Raw genomic sequence first — 21,134 nt, 5'->3', positions numbered from 1 at the left:
CCTTCCCTTAACACTAAGAACGAAGCAGAAAGATCCCTGTTTTCTTATCTCTTTCCTTCCATTTTCAAACCCGAAACCTCGTACGCTGAAGCCATCTAGGTCAGCAACTCTCATGGGGCAATGGAAGAAGAAAACAGCTGCAGACTGTGGTTATTCAGTGCTTCATCGTATAAGCAAGCACTGCTGGCACATTTAGGCTTGATATAAGCACCATTCAGGCATTCTGCTCATGGGTGAAAACCCACATGCGAGTAGGGGACGAGCATGCAAAGCAGTTTCGCCACCTCTGCCGTCTTCCATCTCATGGATGGTGAAGGTCTGAACCGTGGAACCTCTTGTGGAGACTCTGTATGGTTTAGAACTCAGATTATTGTGTGGGGAATGTCTCCCTGAGTAGAGGAAGTCTTGACCTCCATGAGTTGAAAGGCGAGGGACAGGAGACGCTTGTTGCACTTGTCCCCATTCACCATGCTTGCAAGTAGATTTTATTTGTCACCATAACACTTGACTAGGGCTGTAGATTGTTCAAAATGCTCTATATGCCTAACTTCCAGCCTGAGCTTGAGGTGACTATTCATATAGCAACCATACATTCCTGTCACTCTTCCTTTTATGTAGCCTTGGATATCCTCTTCAAAAGGTTATAATGTACTGGGGCTCTTCTGACAGACAAATGGCAGCTTGTTGTTGTTGTTTAGTCGTGTCCAACTCTTTGTGACCCCATGGACCAGAGCACTCCAGGCACTCCTGTCTTCCACTGCCTCCCACAGTTTGGTCAAACTCATGCTGGTAGCTTCGAGAACACTGTCCAACCATCTCACCCTGTGTCGTCACCTTCTCCTTGTGCCCTTCATCTTTCCCAACATCAGGGTCTTTTCCAGGGAGTCTTCTCTTCTCATGAGGTGGCCAAAGTATTGGAGCCTCAGCTTCAGGATCTGTCCTTCCAGTGAGCACTCAGGGCTGATTTCCTTCAGAATGGATAGGTTTGATCTTCTTGCAGTCTGTGGGACTCTCAAGAGTCTCTTCCAGCACCATAATTCAAAAGCATCAATTCTTCGGCGATCAGCCTTCTTTATGGTCCAGCTCTCACTTCCATACACTGGGTAAACCATGGCTTTTACTATACAGACCTTTGATGGCAAGGTGATGTCTCTGCAGCTAGATCTATTTTAATCTAGCCTTATCGTTCAACATGCTTCACCCCCTCCAATCTGACTAGGTTTCAATTAAGGCTGGGCGATGTATAGCTACATTGTCCAAATTTGGTTTGAAGTCCACGTTGTGGTAATCATTACATCATATTCAACATGGTCACATATTGCGAATCATGATGTGTGTGCATGCGCTATGTAAAAAATTGCAATATGGGAAAAACTGCGAAGCTAGCGTTGCTTCTTTCATGATTTCTGCCGCCCCTTTGCTCTGTAAAAATGTGTCTGTTTTAGAACCCTAAGCAGTAGCAGTTGCCAGGACAGTACCCTGTTTGCCTCTACATAAAGGTAAAGGTAAAGGTACCCCTGACCGTACGGGCCAGTCGTGTCTGTCTCTGGGGTTGTGCGCCCATCTCACTTAAGAGGCTGGGGGCCAGCGCTGTCCAGAGACACTTCCGGGTCACGTGGCCAGCGTGACGAAGCTGCATCTGGCGAGCCAGCGCAGCACACGGAAATGCCTCTACATAACTCCATCCTTATTTCAGACATCGGTATATCATGATATTTAGCTGGTGGCATATCACAGTGTTGAAAACCAGACATCACTCAGCCCCAATTCCAATATGCCTGCTGTTTTCCACTAGGAAGGGCAACGATAATAATAAAATCTCACAAGCTTTTTGTTAACATTGATGATGTTGGACTTTGATTCTTTTGGGATCTGCTTTGAAACTTTTCTGCTAAAGGTTTGCAGCTAGATTTTAGCCAGCGGTGCCTTTGCTTTGACAGCTGCCTTTGTTCTCCTGGCCTACCTGCTAGGCCTCTTCCCATTGATAAATCCACGGGACTGCTGTGCCTGCCTTGGCACTTCATTTTTTGGCTTTTGTCACTTCTCCCTTGGCTTTCTTCTCTGGTGTAATCTGCCACGGCTGCTGTTGACAGCACTAGCAGCCTTCTGGACCCCTGCAGCTCGTAGCTCTTGTGGGTGACGGCTGAATCTCTGGTGTCTTCAGCTGATGTCCTTGGGCTGAATGTCAGAGGAATAAATGACGAGAAGCAGCCCTTAAGGAAATGATTTGCAGTTCTGGTTGACACGGCCAATAATTTTATTCTTCCCAAATTCACAAGTGCCAAAAAAGCTTTTATTGCTTTGTGCAATTGACTAGAACCTCCTCCCTTGTATCATTCCATATCATGCCAGCCTCTTCATTTCGTTACCATCCCTCAGCAGCTGGGACACGTGAACCGGAATTAATACTTGCGTTGGAAGTGGAAATTCTTCAGCATAAATGCAGAAGAACAACAATAAGAATTCCTTTTATACACTGCATGGAATGCATTTGAGATCTTATCAAGACAATTCATTGTTTCCCTCCCCCATTAACAACAACAACAACAACAACAACAACAACAATTTATTTATACCCCGCCTATCTGGCTGGGTTTCTCCAGCCACTTTGGGCCGCTTCCAACGAAAGATTAAACATACATTAAAGCATCAGTCATTAAAAACTTCCCTAAAGAGGACTGCCTTCAGATGTCTTCTAAACATCAGATAGTTGCTTATTTCTTTAACATCTGATGGGAGGGCGTTCCACAGGGCGGGCGCCACTACCGAGAAGGCCCTCTGCCTGGTTCCCTGTAACTTCACTCCTCGCAGTGAGGGAACTGCCAGAAGGCCCTTGGAGCTGGACCTCAGTGTCCGGGTTGAACAATGCGGGTGGAGACGCTCCTTCAGGTATGCTGGGCCGAGGCCGTTTAAATCCGAGACCATTTAAATCCGAGAATTATTTCTCTAATGGTAAACTGGTCTTTACCAAAAGGCCTCCTTCGTGGTAATGAAATGCTATTTAGCATTTATATTGTATACTCTCCAAAATTTCTCCAATGTAAACAGGGACATCCTAGTCAACAACAGCAACAACAACGATGTTGATGTTATTTATATATATTTGACTGGCTTACCCCAGCCACTCTGGGCATCTTCCAACATATATAAAAACATAGTAAGACATTAAACATTTTTAAAAAACTTCACTATACAGGGCTGCCTTCAGGTGTCTTCTAAAGGTTATATCAATTTTCAATCAGGGATTGGTAACTCCATATTCTCCAACATACCTCCAGTGACAACAGGGACACCCTACCATATCCTCTAGCATGTATCCATTGAATATAGGGACGTCCTAAGGAAAAGCAGGACATTCCGGGATCAAATCAGAAACTGGGACGGCTTCTGTAAATCCAGGAAAATAGGGACACTTGGAGGGTCTGATATTGTGCTTTAGATGTATTCAAGGCACTGTGCATGTCTCAGTGGCGTAGCGTGGGTTGTCAGCACCCGGGCCAAGTAATTTTCACCCCCTAACCCGTGGATTTGCGCCCCCTCAACCCTAACCCCCAGATGTTGCGCCCGGTGCGGCCGGCCCCCCTGTACCCCCCACGCTACGCCACTGGCATGTCTACTCTGAAGTAAGTCCCAGTAAGACTTGCTTTCAGGTAAGTCTGTATATAGGATTACAGCTTCATTTGTACAACAGCCCTGTATGGTTAGCTAATGCTATGTTAATTTACAAATGGCTGGCAGAGAGGAAAGTGACTCAGCTAGTGAGTTTTTGGGTGAATTGAAATTTGAACCAAGCAGTTAACCAGTATACCATTAAATGGTTTATTTTGCAAACCTCCCTGTGACGGTATGGAAATAATAATAATAATATATAATGGAAGATACTTGTCGTACCCTATTTTTTTTCTCTGAAACAGCTGGCAATGTTTCTCCATAGGAACCCTTTCTGTGGATATCTTATATTAAGACAAAATAATTTGTTTTTTTAAAAAAATGAGTATGGTGGTATTGCAATGTGGCAACTTTCTCATCTGCGGAAAGGATTATGTGAAATCTTTTAAATTGTTTTATTCAATGTTCATCCTAAACTGGAGAAAGCTGTGGGGTTTTTGTAAAGGGGAAAAAAGGCAATATTATTGGAACCCGTCAGGTAAATGCTGAAGTCTTCTGTACTAAAATTCCATGTAAAACTGCTTCAGAGATACGGTGTGTTGCATAGCATATAGACAACATCTCACAAAGACAATTCTTAGAACAAATACAAGCACAACCTGTTCTTTGTGAAGCTGTTATTCATAGGACAACCTAGAGACAAAGAAAGCAGCTTCCAACTTGTTGTCTCACCGATGGTAAAATTGCTTGGATATCATAATTAAAAATGTCAGGTCCTTACAGGAGCATTAGCTTGGCAATGGCGTTGTTTTTATACACTCTAACAGGGGCAGGAAAGAAGAGAGCGGCTCTGGAAATTTGCAAAATGTGAAAATGAATTGGCAGAGCAAAATCTTGTCATAACATTCTCCATTGCAAGCTACACGATACCTGACAGCTTATATACCCTGTAGTAGATCATTTTGGCAGCGCATTTTGTGCAGGAAATAGGACTTTGGGAGAACGGACATTTTGAGAAATTGTTGGTGTTCCGTAAAGAAAGGAGAGATACTTGGCTAAGATTTAAGATAGTCTTGAAATGGAACATTAAAAAAGCACTATAGTACAAAACAAAACATCCCGCATTATATCCTTGTGTGTGTGCGTTAGCTTAGAAGGGGGAGAAGCCTGTATGCTGAAGGAAAGTAGGACACTGATTTTTTAAAAAATAAGTTGGCCCGGATAATAGTTGGCCCTGAAATGTATCACGAAAAGATTAAATGTGAATACTGCCTTCATTTTTCTTTTCTTTTTTGCAATAACTACTCTGGGGAAAATCCATACAGAATATGCTGCTGCCTTCGTACACTTATAGGCAATTTTGTGTTCCACTTGGTAACCTTTTTAGCAGGATGCAGAGGAAAGAATCCAGCATATTACTATTGAACTTGGCGATACTGAAGTACTTACTATTATCTTTACAGCTGTGACTTTTTCAAGCACAAGAGTTCGGTAATAAGCGATATATGTCCTCTATCTGAGCAGATAACTTCCTGTACTGACAGAGAAATTTAGTATCTGTCTGTCTTCCTCTTCATTTTCCAGGGAGAGACTGCTTGAGAGTACCAATCAAAGATTACATCTTTTCTACTAACTGCAGCAGTATAGTATAGAAAGTGCTTGAGAGGGGAGAGATGAACTGTAAAACCCATTTTTATACAGACATTTATTTATTTATATTGTTAGATCTATCCTGCCCTTTCTCCTGTTGCGGCCCTGGATTCTTTACTCATAGCATGGTATTTAACTAAGTTTCACTCAAAGTAGACCTATTGGGAGGAATTCAATGTTGTACCCAGTCAGATGGGTGGCAAATAAAATAATAATAATAGCAGCAACAACAACAACAGAAACAGAAAGCAGCAACCGCCACCACAACCACCACCACAACAAGAAAGAATGGGAAATTATTTAATTTATTTAGGAGACCACTGTAAGCAGATGAAAACATTAGCAGGATTCTAATAACACTTGTAATGTCACAAGCACTATGGATAATATGGACAGATGCAAAATATAGATTATGAAATTATATGCAGCTGAAAATGTTGACAATAGGACCCAGAAGGGGGATGGTGGGAAGTCTCGAGATTCAGAGAAATCTCTATATATGGATATGCATTTGGTGTTGTTAGAACTTTACATTTGTAAAATCCAATAAAAACAATTTCAAAAAACAACCACAACAAACTATTACTATTATTATTGTTGTTGTTGTTGCCTCTGTGCTGCTGGCTTTTGCTCATACACCAGTTTAGTTAAAACCATCTCCACATCTTGTGGCAGGGAATTCTGTTAGCCCACTTCAGAAATTAAGCTCCATATGTTCGAAGAACATTGGTGGAGGAGGTTCTGCTCAATGGACACCCCACTTTCCTCATTGGCTCTACCCCCCAGACCTTCTGCACATTGCCAGAAGGTCTGAAGGAGGAACCTATACATGTTCAGATGAATAGATTGTGGAGTTTGGGACTCTGGGTCCCTTGGAGGAGCCTGTCACCTTCAGCTGAATTCAAAGGTTCCCCCATTTGCCTAACGCACTGAGGTCCTGGGGTGGAGCCAATGGGCAGTTGTAACTCTGAGAGCAGGGCCAACCCAGAACCCACTTGCTTAAGTGAAGAAATACTGTGTTTTTTGCTCCATAAGACACACTTGACCATAAGACGCACCTAGTTTTTAGAGGAGGAAAACAAGAAAAATATTCTGAACAAAACAGTGGATGTATGATTTTTGTGGTTCATGCTGTGGCCACAGACATGTGATTCGACAGTGAGTTTGGGGTAGCCCAATGCAAAACCCCTGAGAGTCCATGTGGATCCGTGCTTTGTAACCATGTTTTTGCGCCATTGCGGCCCCACGAAACAGTGGATGTGTGGGTTTTTTGGTGCAGGCTGTAGCCATGGACTTGCTATGTGATCTGATGGTGAACTTGGGGTGACCCAGTGCAAAAATCCTGAGGATCCATGGGCTTTTACCTCCCTCCCAGGCAGCCTCCTTTATCTCTAGCGTCCCTTATCTCCCTCCCCGATCGCTTGCCGATCAGCTGCTTCCTTTCAACACTCCCTTCCCTCTTAGTGTCTTTTCCTTAGCTGGGGCATTTTTTTGCTCCTCCTTTTCTTCTAATTTCTCTCCTCATTGCTCTAGTCTTCCTGTCTCCTCTCCTTGCAAGTTCCCTGTCTTTACCTTCCTCCTCCCAGGCAGCCTCCTTTATTGCTAGTGTCCCTTATCTCCCTCCCCAATCGCTTGTGGATTAGCGACTTTGTTTCAACACCCACTTCCCTCTTTCAAAAAAAAAAAGCATGATCGGCTTTTCTCCCCTGGGCAATTCGGCTCCAGGGACCACGCATTCGCTCCATAAGATGCACAGACATTTCCCCTTAACTTTTTAGGAAGAAAAAAGTGCGCCTTATGGAGTGAAAAATATGGCACTTCATTTTGTGTGTTCTGAACCTGCTTCGAGTCAGGGATTTCGCTGCCTTCTCCAAGCAGCATCGCCGTTTTGTGTGCCCCCACCCCCTTGGCACCGCATCTCAAATGGCCAGGGAAATAAATGTTTTGAGGCAACTTGCAGAGATTGTGGAACACTTCTATGGACCGAGCCAACACTTTTCAGCAGAAGCAATTTCCCCAGGTAATTAGCTATTAAAGCATATGTACAACCTCTTCACTCGGATGCTTAATGAGGGTAGGTTGCAGGATACGGCGGAAAGCCGAACAGGTTGTCATACTGTGAGGGGGCTCAAAGGACCCAAGTGCCTGGGGATAACGAGTTTCATAAATTGAGCCACTCTCCGTTGGAGCATCCCCGCAGCAGGTAACTCAAATGACTGAACGGGAGGCACGTAATTAGGTAGACTTCATTACTTCTGTGTTAATAAATTAAAATAATTTAGGAACTTATATGGTTGGGAATCTGGGTGTAGTGATAAAAGAAATGTTTGCTTTTGTCTTTTTTCTGCTTTGATAATGTTGAGCTCTGGTGTGTTTGCTAGTTCAGACTAATTAAATTCAGGAATTAATCTCATTGCTGTTAACCACTGTTGTCTTGTATCTTTTAAGTTCCCAGTGTTCTGTATGACTCTCTTCTTGATAAAAAAAAAGTTCTTAAGGGAGTATGTAACATTCAGTTTTTGCTTTTTCCATTCTTTTTAAAAAAACTCTTATCAATTTCCCCCAGCCATGGACTTAAAGAATGGCTCTGGAGACGTGTACCAGGGACCAGCCCGTGGGAAGGCTGACACCATTTTCAGCTTGTCGGATGACGACTTCGTGGATTTGGTGCTAGGCAAGATCAACCCACAAAAGGTACAGATGCAGAATTCATGTTTTAAAGGAATGACTTTTAATTAAGAGATGCTAAAGCAACAAGCCTAAACAAAGGATGGCTAGGGCAGCAACAACTTCCCATATTAAGAAAATACCTAATTTGTTAATCATCTTGGACATCTTGTTTTAGTTGTTACAATGCTATGTACAATACCTGAAGGCTCACTTCTCCCCATATGAAGTGTCCTGGCCCCTGCATTGTGTCAGGAGTTTAGCCTACACTCGAGTAGGACCCTGGCAGAGACACATGCTTGCCTGGCATGTTCTCTCCCTCCTGGTCAATCATTCAGGAGTTTCATAAGCTTTCTTCAGCCCGAACATCACAATGACCGATGCCAACCAACACCAGCACACTTAGGGATCCGCAGAGTTTGCGCAACTTGCGTGACAGACCTCAGCAACTCAGCATTTTGGCTAATCTACTTTATTTACATATAAACACACACGGAGCACTGCAACATGGCTCTCTCTCTCTTTAGCATCAGACAGCAAAGAGAAAAAGAACAAAGGACAGTAGTCCCACTTCACGGAACATAGTAACACAAACATCCTGTCTCTGTCACTTCCCACTCTGTGGAGTCAAAATATAGACCGTCGTGTGAAAGACAAAAATCCCATGACTGCAATCATGGAGCAGGAATTCTAACACATTCATCATCCGAGTTCCTTCTTCGTGTGCTTCCTCCACGTGAGGTCCGGAGGGTGGCAACACAAGAACAGGCCTTTTCTGTAGGGACTCCCCATTTGTGGGATGGGGTTTATCTGGTGTCTTCATTATATATTTTTAGGCACCAGACAAAAGCATTTCTCTTCAGCCAGGCCTTTGGCATGTCTGGAATTTTTCAGACGTTATGGCAAGCCTAGACATGACAGAATAGTGTGCACCAAGCCATAATGCTTAACTATAATAGTGTGGGTTTATCAACTTCATTTTGTGCATCCTAAAAGTGATACATTGCTGAGAATTCGCCTCTTCATGTTCTGCATGCTGTTACGACTGGTTATGTATAGCCTAAGAATTGAGCATCAGCGTTGCTGAATTGATGACTTATCGTGCTAATGTGCTGCATTTCCTTTCTACCCATGGTAATATTTTGCAGTGGGCAATATGAGAATTTGCAGTCTCATAGCTCTGCACTCCTAACTGTGGAATGGTCCAGATCTTCAAAATCACTATTCAGAATTATTCTAGCCTTTCCTTTCCTTTAGTTCCAAGAAACAACAACCCCTGGTGATTCGATAGGTTTGACCCCAATTGTCCACAGCAGATGCCGCCCCCGTCCCCAGTTAATTCCTCGTTGTCGCATTCTCTTGTAACTGTTCTTTAAAAGTGCAACTCTGGAAGAGCAGAGACAGCCTCTTTAATTGTTTCCCCCCCACTCTGCTTGCTGTAGGCATTCATCTCTGGTAAGCTGAAAGTTAAAGGAAACATCATGCTGAGCCAGAAGCTGGGGACGATTCTTCAACAGTATGCAAAGCTGTGAGTTCCCTGCTGGATTGAGTTCGCCTGGGAAGAAAAAAGGAGCCGTTTCCTTTTTCAGATCAGCAACCTGAAACCTTTATGCAAATCCTGTCTTAGATAACTTCTAATAGACTTTATTGCTAACTCGCAAGTTGCCTTGATTCTTGCGGATACAGAAAATTGGTGTGGATGTTGATGGGTTTAACATGATCTTTCTTCTTTCTTCTTCAATGTTGCAAACATTTATACCTTCCTTAGACCTTGTTCCTTGGAGCTACTTCCAATTAAAACACATTCAGTTAATATATTTCTATATGAAATTTAAACGTAATTCAATAAAACGTAACTTTGATACCATCCTGTTCTGGGTTATTGTTGTTCAGAAGCCTAAGCCATATTGCTCCTGTTAGTTGGAGGGGCGGAGTCTACAATTACGAATAATATGTGGGATTCGTGTCTTATACTTCAGTTTGTAGATTGCAGGGATAATCAGGCCAACAGTTGCAGCTATTTATTATTAGACTATAATAGGTCTCTCTGAACTCCATAGCAATAGGATTATTCTCTGAAAAATGGAGTGAATTTACCTATAGTACAACTACAAAACCAATGAGAGTTACAATAATGTTACTAAGGACGGGTCAGAGAAGGAATCATTTTATTACCCGTGTGATGTAGTGCTAAACCATAGTTTAGCATTACTTGCACAACCAGAGCAAGCCAGAGCAAACCCTTGGGTCTGCATGCAACATTTTCTGGTGGTGGTGGTAAGTTCCTGAATTTAACCCACCAGAGATGTTTGCACACATTCATCCAAGTGTGCTATAGCATCATGTTCCCTACCAAATTTCACAAGTTGCAGGAAGGCGAGACTAACTATCCTAGCATTCATGCCAGATGATGATGATGATGATGATGATGATGATGATGATGATGATGATATATTACTTATACCCCGCCCATCTGGCTGGGTCTCCCCAGCCACTCTGGCCGGCTTCCAACACAATATTAAAAACACGCTAAAACATCAAACATTAAAAACTTCCTTAAACAGGGCTGCCTTCAGATGTTTTCTAAAAGCCAGGGAGTGGTTTATTTCTTTGACATCTGATGGGAGAGCAATCCACAGGGTGGGCACCACCACACCCTCAATTTCTCCACTATAACTTTTTCAGGACTCTTTCAGATTGCATGACTCCAAGGGGGAAATTCATAATACATGGAGCTTAAGCATAAAGGTACATGATAATGAAAAATAATGAATCTGGATACAAAATGTGAAATTGGCAAAACAAGGCTACAAGTCTCACTTACCGTATTTTTCGCTCTATAAGATGCACTTTTCCTCTCCTAAAAAGTAAGGGTAAATGTGTGTACATATTATGGAGCGAATGCAGGCTCCATGGCTTCAGCGAAAGCAATGTGAAGCCTCTGGAGGCTTTGCTGGAGGGGCTCTGCGCAGAGAGGGGGAGAATATTTTTTTTCTTGTTCTCCTCTAAAACTAGGTGCTTCTTATGCTTGGGTGCGTCTTATAGATGAAAAATACGGTAGCTTCTGATGCCATTTTCAGTGTTGTTTTTCCTCATACTTTCAACCAAGACTTTCACGTAGGCTTTGTGTTGCTATTCGTTCAATATGCTCTAGAGTTAGTGCTGTCAGAAGGCAGCTCTTGATATTTATGGTCGAATGTGCCATTTTGTAGCTAGCTTGACATTAATTTTCCACTTTACATGTGAGCTGGCCTTTTGCATCTCCTCTTGACGAAATGCAGCACAGATTTTCATCCTAGGCCCTGAAGACTTAGGATAGCAGGCGATTTATTGGAGCAAGGATCCTTCAGCATCGCTTCTGCAGACTCCTCTCTTGTCAGTTTCTCTCTTCACTTTAATCGGCGGTAGTGCTGAACGATGTTGCCCTGCAACACAGCTCCATTAGCCCTCCAGGTCTGGAGCATCTCTGTTTTCCTTAGACTAGTACTGCTGACATATTCATGGTGTCCTAATTGTCAAGTCAGGCTGGTGGCAGACATTGGCAGATAGCAATGGGCAAAGCCATTGGTCTATGAATTCCTCATTTTTCCAGTCTTAAAATCAGTTATCCACATTTCCACACCAGTTTGTGGGCTGTTGTTTTTAAAGTCCTCCTGGATATTCTCCAGCATTTTCATGCAGATATCTCCAAATATACATGTTTTCTTAGGCAATTTTGCCCAATGTACATGTTTTTGCAAATCAGCTTTCCCCAATATAATGCACCTGTTGTGTTATTTTCACTAATACATGCATACAGAATCTGGATTTTTGTGTGCATTACTTGGCTGCATTACAAAATCAGGGTAAGTGCCCATTTCAAAGGGGGACTGCATTTCGATTCATGTGTTGCTTTGGAAAGAGCGAATTTTGAATTTAAATGCGAAGTCTCTTGGCTGGGAAGGGGGTCCCAGGCATGTTTCTAACTGGTGATGCTTTAGAAAAACAGAAGGATGCTATGCGTTCTGTAGCATAGAACGAAGTCAATACACTGGATATTTGCTAAACTGCAAGTTCTGCCTCCAAAAATGAGAAAGCAACGGGTTGATTTAGAGCTGCATGTAAAAAAAAAAGTTGCTTGGATCATTGGTAAGCTTGTCCAATTTAAGTTTCTTTGAATGCTTTCTCCAGGAAGGACTTTATGCCTTTTCCCCTGTCGTCTGCATTGTCGCCTTACGCAGTTCATTCCCATTTCCTGCAAACCAAGTGAAGCGTTATAGCTCAACATCCTTTTAAGTGACCCATTTAATGGCCTTTTAAATAACACGCGAGAATAGAAGTGAAATAGGGGTAAAGCCCGTAATGTGTTTTGCCTTTGCTTCAGCCTGGCTTTGGGCCTCTGGCTGTTCTTCCTCTAAGCCACTGGAATTTCTCTTAATTAGGTTGTTCCAGAGGATTTGACTGCTCCTAAGAACTGTCCTCGGGAATTACAGACATTTGCGCTTAAATGTCGACAGGTGCATTCCTTATTAAAGAATCGCTTTAAAAATGAATGTGATGATGAAAGGACAGGAACTTTGCAGCCCTATCTGAGTAGTAGAAAGGAGACGCCATTTAAACACCTCCATCTGCTATGCAGAACACACATCGTCTTCCTCAAGGTGCCACTTTCTATGGCTTGGACTGCCAACATGGCATCTCAGGCTTGGGCATTTATGTGTCATCTGCAAGTGACATCATTAGTGTCACGTGTAAAAAGGTAAAGAGACCCCTGACCATTAGGTCCAGTCACAGACGACTCTGGGGTTGTGGCGCTCATCTCACTTTATTGGCCGAGGGAGCCGATGTACAGCTTCCGGCCCATGTGGCCAGCATGACTAAGCCACTTCTGGCGAACCAGAGCAGCACACAGAAATGTCGTTTACCTTCCCACCGGAGCAGTGCCTATTTATCTACTTGCACTTTGACGTGCTTCCAAACTGCTAGGTTGGCAGGAGCTGGGACCGAACAATGGGAGCTCACCCCGTCGCGGGGATTCGGACCACCAACCTTCTGATTGGCAAGCCCTAGGCTCTGTGGTTTAACCCACAGTGCCACCCACATCACGTGTACAGAGGCCCTAACTTTTCCCATGATGCTCCCCTTAGTGCGTTTGTCAAGCAGTTCTACGAATTTTGTAGAAAAAAGTCAAATCCACAATTATGGACTGAGGGGCTTTAGAAAAGGATGTCAGTGTATACTATGCAAAGCATATACTGATTCTTGCTCTACAATATGTTTTTATAACCCTTGAAGTCCACATTCTAAGAAACTAGTTTTGCGAGCCTTCGAGATTTAGGCTTCTTGCGCTTGAAAGACCAAAAAAAATTAGAGCAAATTTAAAATAATGTGAAATTCTAGAATTCTAAAATTTAGCTGACTTCTGAATTTGTGCAAAACCTTGCTGCGGTTCTGGCTATGGGGCTCACTGGGGAGTGATGAATGCTTGACACCAACCTCCATACCCTGGAACATTTCCCTGATGAAAATAGAGACATCCTACTTCACAACAACAACAACAACAGCAACAACAAATTTAATAATTTATACGCTGCCTGTCGGATTGGGTTGCCCCAGCCACTCTGGGTGGCTTCCAACATATATGAAAACATAATAAAACTGTACATGCCTGCCTTCATATGTCTTCTAAAGGTTGTATAGTTACTTATATGCTTGGCTTCGGGGGTCGCATAACTCCATACAGAGCAATTCTTTGATGAAAATAAGGGGGGTCCTAAGGGAAAGTGGGACATTCCGGTATCAAATCAGAAACCAGACGGCTTCTGTAAATCTGGGGTCATCCCTGGAAAATAGAGAACCTTGGAAGGTCTGCATACTCTGGACAGTACACTATTTTGGAAGCAGCCAATGGCTGGTGGAGAGAGACACATATTCAGGTAGAGAGATGCAGGTGGCGCTGTGGTCTAAACCACTGTGGTCTAAACTCTTGGAAGGAATCCCCATGACGGGTTGAGCTCCCGTTGCTCTGTCCCAGCTCCTGCCAACCGAGCAGTTCAAAAGCACACCAATGCAAGTAGATAAATAGGTGGGAAGGTAAACGGTGCTGTAGTGGGAAGGTAAACGGTGTTTCTGTGCACGCTGGCACTCATCACAGTGTCCCATTGTGTCAGAAGTGGTTTAGTCATGCTGGCCACATGACCCGGAAAGCTTATGTGGACAAACACCAGCACCCTCAGCCTAAAAAGCAAGATGAGCACTGCACCCCATAATCGTCTTTGGACTTAACCGTCCAGGGGTCCTTTACCTTTACCTACATATTCAGGTGTGAGGGGGAGAGGTATTCTCCAAAGTGATGAATATGGCTGGCTGCTGAGTTATCTAATCAGAGAGACAACCTCTCTAATGAGAGAGAGAGACAGAGAGAGAAAAGGCAAAATGCAAAGAGTCTGACAGCAGACACCATAATGGACTAGCTGTTTACCCAAAGATTCACGTTTATTTCCTCTGTAGAATAACACACACATATGCACACACACAGACACACTCACAGGCATTTCCAAGGCTTAAAAAAGGCGATTGGATGTAGAAAGCAAAAATGCCTGTAAAGTAGTTCAAATGGTTTTAAAAAAATAAAAGCACAATTCAAAGCTGCAGAAATAACATCCTTGAAATTGCATTTAAAGCCTAGGGTACCATAATTAGGAGACTTTCCTCAAAAGGAAAGAATTCAGAAATGCTGGTTCCCAGAGGAGATGGATTTCAACTGACTTGGTGCCAATAACTTCCTCAGTGCAATGACTTGTTTGGCTGTCCTGGTTGGACAGGGTCCCTGTGCGCAAGGTAGTGCAGAAAGAAGGCCCAATTGCTGGGGACAAGGTGAAAAAGTGTGGCCCTGCTCCACCATCAGCACTGACACTGACTGCATGTGAGTAATGCATGAGCAGAGCTAATAATAATAATAATAATAATAATAATAATAATAATAATAATAATAATAAATTTATTACTTATATCTCGCCCATCTGGCCGGGCCTCCCCAGCCACTCTGGGTGGCTTCCAACAGGATAGTAAAAACACAATAAAACATCAAACTTTAAAAACTTCCCTAAACAGAGGTAATAAACCATCCCGGAACAGTATATGCTTTAGACTGCTGCAGTTCAGTTTAAACAAGTGCCTTCTTTCTTTTTTTCATCTTAGTTTATAAACTCATTTTGCATTTAGCATGATACCGAGTGGATTAATGGTGTTGAAACTGACTTACTGACTGTCATTTTGAGATTTGTGTTTGTGCTTATGGTCACCTGCGTTGTGCCTTTTTTCACAAGTGAAATTGGATTAAAAATGTTTTTTTCAAGCAGGTAGCTCCATGACATATCTAAAAGATCATCTCGTCCCTTATAGACCCAACTGATTTTTGAAATGCAAAAACACATTAAAAAAATAGCTGTCTGACCACTCCGAATATGGGAAGCTTTGGTGGCAAATGTTCGACGTAGGAACTTTATGAGGAAATACAGCTTATGCCTGCCCTTTCATCCACACTTGCCATCCCCTCTTCCTCCCCAGTCTGTGTGAATTCGCAATTCACCTTGATCCAATTCTACATGCTCACAAGCTGCGAAAGTTCAGCACAGTTTTTTATTTCTCTTACCCTCTATTGACTGGCAGGTTTACAAAGGGTTACAGAATATGAATGGCAGGAAATTGGTTGGGGAAGCCGGTCTGTGTTTGGGCCAATTTCATTTGTGTTGAAGTGGCCTTGGTTATCTTTGAAAGAACTAAAAGCCTGTGTCCTTCTTTTCTTATTTGCTTTTATTGTAGTCTGCACTAGGCTATTCTTGGGAAATGAACAGATGAGCCGGGAGCCCCTTATATCAGGAAGCAGAGCAGCTCCGAGATTGTAACACAACGTACACAAGCTGCTTTCTTGCCTGTCACATTTCTCCCATGAGTAGAGTTGTGAGGACAACTCGTTTTTGTCCGCAAGATCACCCTCAAATTTAGCAAGACTTGATCCTCGCAGGAGAACAAACATCCATGGAGACGTCCGGATAGGTTCATTTAGGATTGCAGCGGAAGGAAGGATGCAATCTTGCTATATGGCTTATCTTTGGTTAGGATTCTTTTCTTTTTGTCAGGTTCACTCAGCCTTGGAAGAGACACCAGCGTTTTAATTTTACACTTGGTTCCCCAATCCTGTTAGCATCTTCTGAATGCTTTTAAGGAGGATTTTCATGTCGAGGTACACACTGAAACATTATCGGTCTGGTATAGGGAATTTGATTGCAGTGCATGCCAATCACTATTCCTGAGAAAATTAAATTTTCAATGCAGAGTAATGCATTAATGTTTCCCTGTCTGGGATTTGTGCTCTGTCCTTGCCTTACCTTGGCATTCTTTCTTCAAGATCAAAACGCCCCACTTCTAACATACAATGCTGTTGCCTCTTTCACCGACTGTTTTGAAAATACCTCCAATTTTTCTAGAGAAGAAAGGACATGGCGGATATGTATTTCTATCTTTATCTGAGATAGAGTGTCTGCCCCTGCCTTAAGATTTATAATCTAAAAAGAAATGGCACAAAAGGAAGACAGATTGGGAGGGGAGAGGAAAAGCGTAAGCTCATACAAGTTCTTAGTTGCAAGTTTTGGTTTATTGATTGAAGATGCTTGTGTCTCAGCTGTGCTGATGGAGTGGTCCTGCATTCTTGCATCTTCCATCTGCAGCAGCCCAATCTAATGACTGTTGCCAGGTTGATGCAGAGAGCAGCCTGGCTTCTTCAGAGAGCCAGTGGTGATCCAATTCTTTTCCCGATACAAAAATGGACAAATATACATGTTTCTTTTATTTTTAATATTTCAACATGGTGAAAGTAGTTTAAGGGATGTGAGAATAAAACTCTTAGAGGAGAAAGGAGCAAACATATTACAAATCAATTGGTGCACCCCATATCAAATATGATTGGTTTTTTAAATTTTCAGTTGCCTTGCATTACATTTGACATTTAGCGTTTGTAATACATGAATACACATCTATAATAACTTTCATGAATACACATCTATAATACATGAATACACATCAATAAATAACTTTCATGAATACACATCTATAATAACTATAAGTGTAGGCCAGCCTTCCCCAATCTGGTGTCCTCCAGAAAGCTTGGACTATAATTCCCATCAGCACTAGCCAGATCGCAGCATCAGCTGTGCTGTTTAAGACTCATGGGAGTTATAGTTGAAAACATCAGGAGGGCATCAGATTGAGGGCCATAGGCACAATCACGAAAAAAGATGACAGAGTTAAATTTACTCCCTAAAATTAATAATAATTGGCAGTAGTAGTACAGTGGTACCGCGGGTTAAGTGCTTAATTAGTTCCGGAGGTCTGTTCTTAACCTGAAACTGTTCTTAACCTGAAGCACCACTTTAGCTAATGGGACCTCCTGCTGCTGCCGCGCCGCCAGAGCATGATTTCTGTTCTCATCCTGAAGCAAAGTTCTTAACCTGAAGCACTATTTCTGGGTTAGCGGAGTGTGTAACCTGAAGCGTATGTAACCTGAAGCGTATGTAACCTGAAGCGTATGTAACCCGAGGTACCACTGTAATGCTGAGAATTATTATTATTATTATTATTATTATTATTATTATTATTATTATTATTATTAACAACTCCAGAAGAGCAGCCATGTTGTAACAAAAGGGAGCTCAGACCTTTCAAATGACCAGTGTATTTATTGCCACTCCTTTCATTCTCTCATTTCATTTAATTCTCACATTCCTCCAAGGAACTGAGACCCCCCTCATTAGGTTGAAAGACAGTGGCTGGTCCCAGTCCACCCACCGAGTGAAGATTTGAATCTGGGTCTCCTCGGTTCTAGCCTGACACTGTGACCACAATGATGTTCTGTGTCTGTTTTCAGTTTGTACACAATGTGTTCGTTTCCTGCAAGGGATCCAGGTGTTTTTTCTTAAGATGATACTTCTCTTGCAAAGGATAGCGTGGGTGTCCCAATTCACTTGCCAAAGTTGCCGTTGTCAATTTGGAGCTCAGTTGCTTGACGGCTGCTCCCACCTGGCAACCCGTTTGTGTGAATAATAAGACAACTTCCCAAATGACCTTGGCTTATTTCTGAGTATATTGTACCTCCCTCCTTTCTCTCTTTGCACTTTCAAATGTAGTTGAAATAGCTAGAAGTGTGTGAAGAGCCACTCATGCAAATTGCTTGCTATGTGGAGCTGCCTCTGTGTGGTAAATTACAATGAGTGAATGGAGCCTCCGTTATGTGACCAGTAGCAAAATCCTATCTAGCCTAGTCAGTTTTACTGTGAAAGACTGAAGGGCCTGTTTAGTGTGTGGGAGCAGCGGATGAGTGTACCACTCAAGTTTGGGAATACTCACTCTTTTTAGATGGAAAGGATTCTGAGAAATCATTGAGTTTTGAGAGGACAAAATTCCAGACAAATCCATGCAAGCTGTGTGATCCCTGCCTAGGATTCCAGCTTCAAAAAAGCTGGAACATTAATTGTAAAAAAAATTAATTGTAATGTTTTTGTATAAGTTCTCAATAAATGTTTAAAAAAAAAAAAAAAAGACTTCCGGGTCGGCGCCATCGCCGAATGGCGGGCTCCCTCCGAGCTCCGGAGGGAGCCTGCTCGGCAGGGGCTGGGTCCTACCGCACCGGCGATGCGGGGACCCTCAAAAACCACGGCCAGAGTGAGGCCGTGGACATGGAGACTCGGCTGGCACCGTTAGCGCCCTCCCGGCTCATGAAGGAGCCTTTTTAAAGGCTACGGATCGGGCGCCGGGGAGAAGCGTGGTGCTTTGAGTTCTCTGCTATCCCTGCCGAGCGCAGCCGCATGCCATCCGGCGGAGAGCGCTGACTTCTTCTATTGAAAATCTGGACCTAAAAGAAGAACCCGTGAGTAATTGGATTATGGATTAAAAAAGAGGGATAAATTTTTAAAATCTGGAGCGAACGGGGGAGGTGGAAAAAAGGAAGTCAGCCTACCCCTTAATTGTAGAAGAGCCAAAACAAAGGACTTAACGACTAAGATCGAGCGTATCTCTATCTTCATGAATTAGCAACTTTGCGAGGGAAAATTATAAGACTGTGCTGGAGGAGAAAAGTGGAATTTGTATTAAAAAAACAACCCCCCCCCCCGGAATCCCTGGAGTGATCCGCGAAACTACCTGGGGAAGAGCATCGGGAGTTTTGACAGCTGTCAAAGGCTGTCAAAACGGAAGAATAAAGCAGGGACTTTGCTTTGAGGACTTTGCCGGTTACATTTGTTTTAAATTGTATATAAATTGTTTCAAATAAGGATTTACAAATTATTTGGACTAATGGATTTGATCTGGAAGGGAACTTAGCTACTGCGATCCACCTAGAGGAGCTGAGCGACATTGCATGTGTTTTTCTCAGGAAACCTGAACAGTTGTAACTTTTAATCTCTTGGGAACTGCAGAAATGGAACATTGTTTTGTCTACAGAGGGCTACAAACTACAGGAAACAATGGATTCTTTAGTTGGAAAACGAAAGGGACATGACATAATGTTTTGCTTCTGAACAACAAGCCTCTGCAGAAAATAAGAAGGTCATGGAAAAAGAACATTTTTGCGGGAAAACAGGGAAACAGAAGGAGGAGAGAGAATGACAAGAATATGGAAACATCATGAACTGGACAGAATTGGGAACATTTGGGACATCCAGATTTGACAAGCTTATGGAAATTAAATGGGAGTTTTTTACTCCTGGATATAAAAATCTGGATAGAAAAAATGGGCCCCTTTTTGAGACAGATTCCCTCCAAGATTGGACATTTGTAATTAAATATGACTGGCAAACTACTAGAGGGATATGGATTAAGCGGGTAGGAACTTCAGGAAGACATTAGGATGAAGGGATAGAAGGAACACAACAGAGAAAGGGGGGAGGGAAATTTGGAATCCAAAGGTTGTAATCTTTATATCTTTTTTTCTTTTTTTATAAAATTTTGAAAGGGGGAACTCGTGGAAGGGAAAAAATCGATCTTAGGGGATGGGAATTTGGAAAAATTGGGTTATTGATGTTAAGTGAGTCATGGGATAAAAACTTGTTGAATTTAATTGCTTATTCGGAAGATTTGGAACGCAATTGGGGGCGGGAAGGGGAAGTCCTGGCTTTGGTTTTGGAAGAAAGTGTATGAATTGGATCTAATTTGTTTTTAATTTGGAAAATGTTAATAAAAATTATATTAAAAAATAAAAAAAACAAAAAACAAAAAAGCAAAGTAGTGCAAGTTCTGAAGTCTGCAGCTGGATCTACACTGATCTAAACATTATTAAATATAACGCTCTATAACTTTTAATGGCAGTTTCCCTACTCTGCCGCGCTCTATGGTATCAGATTCTACTAATACATTTAATAACGTTATAAACCACGAGTGTGGACCCACCCTGTATATTATACTTTCCAAGTAACTGAATTCAGGGCTGGAGTTGTAAGTTGGCACAGTTGGGCAATTGTTGAGTCCCACATATCCCTGCAGATACTCTCTACCAAACCTCAAAACCTCCTGACCCTGCTGCTGTTCAACATACATAGGGACATAGGAAGCTGCCTTATACAGTGGTAGCTCGGGTTAAGTACTTAATTTGTTCCGGAGGTCCGTTCTTAACCTGAAACTGTTCTTAACCTGAAGCACCACTTTAGCTAATGGGGCTTCCCGCTGCCGCCGCGCAACCGCCGCATGATTTCTGTTCTCATCCTGAAGCAAAGTTCTTAACCCGAGGTACTATTTCTGGGTTAGCGGAGTCTGTAACCTGAAGTGTATGTAACCTGAAGCATATGTAACCCGAGGTACCACTGTACTGGGTCAGACCGTTGGCCTATCTTGCTCAGTACTGTCTACCCCAAAAATCAATGGGTCTCCAAAGTTTTAGACAGGGGACATTCCCAACCCTACCTAGAGATTATATGAACTAGGGCTGAGTGATATATCAATATATTGCCCAAAGCCAGTTTGAAGTCCATATCGTGATATCAGTTTCATAGTTTTAGACCTGGCAATATGTCATGAATCATGATGTGTGTTAGGGCTGGGCGATATATCATCCAAAATCGGTTTCAAGTCCATATTGGTTTCATCATTTTTGACCTGGCAATATATTGTGAATCACGCCATGCAAAAATCACAATGTGAGAAAAACCATGAAGCCAGCCAATGCCTCAACATAGCTTCAT

The 21,134-nt window shown here is 42.6% G+C and overlaps 2 protein-coding genes across 2 annotated transcripts in view; both read left to right on the top strand.

Moving 5' to 3' along the window:
- HSD17B4 (hydroxysteroid 17-beta dehydrogenase 4) overlaps positions 1 to 9,793 on the top strand; it is a 76,401-nt gene extending 66,608 nt beyond the window's left edge. The window contains exons 23-24 of the mRNA XM_081930558.1: positions 7,826 to 7,953; positions 9,369 to 9,793. Coding sequence (XP_081786684.1) covers positions 7,826 to 7,953; positions 9,369 to 9,458 — 218 coding nt within the window. The 3' untranslated portion in view covers positions 9,459 to 9,793. The remainder of the gene's footprint in view (positions 1 to 7,825; positions 7,954 to 9,368) is intronic.
- LOC309379943 (craniofacial development protein 2-like) overlaps positions 1 to 21,134 on the top strand; it is a gene marked incomplete at its 3' end in the record, with an annotated part of 444,433 nt that overhangs the window by 93,150 nt on the left and 330,149 nt on the right. The window lies entirely within an intron of this gene.

The sequence above is a fragment of the Podarcis melisellensis genome (assembly GCF_964234715.1).
Source record: "Podarcis melisellensis genome assembly, chromosome: 11".
NCBI lineage: Eukaryota > Metazoa > Chordata > Lepidosauria > Squamata > Lacertidae > Podarcis > Podarcis melisellensis.
The sequence above is the reverse complement of the archived record's forward strand: the minus strand, read 5'-3'. Positions and strand labels throughout refer to the sequence as shown.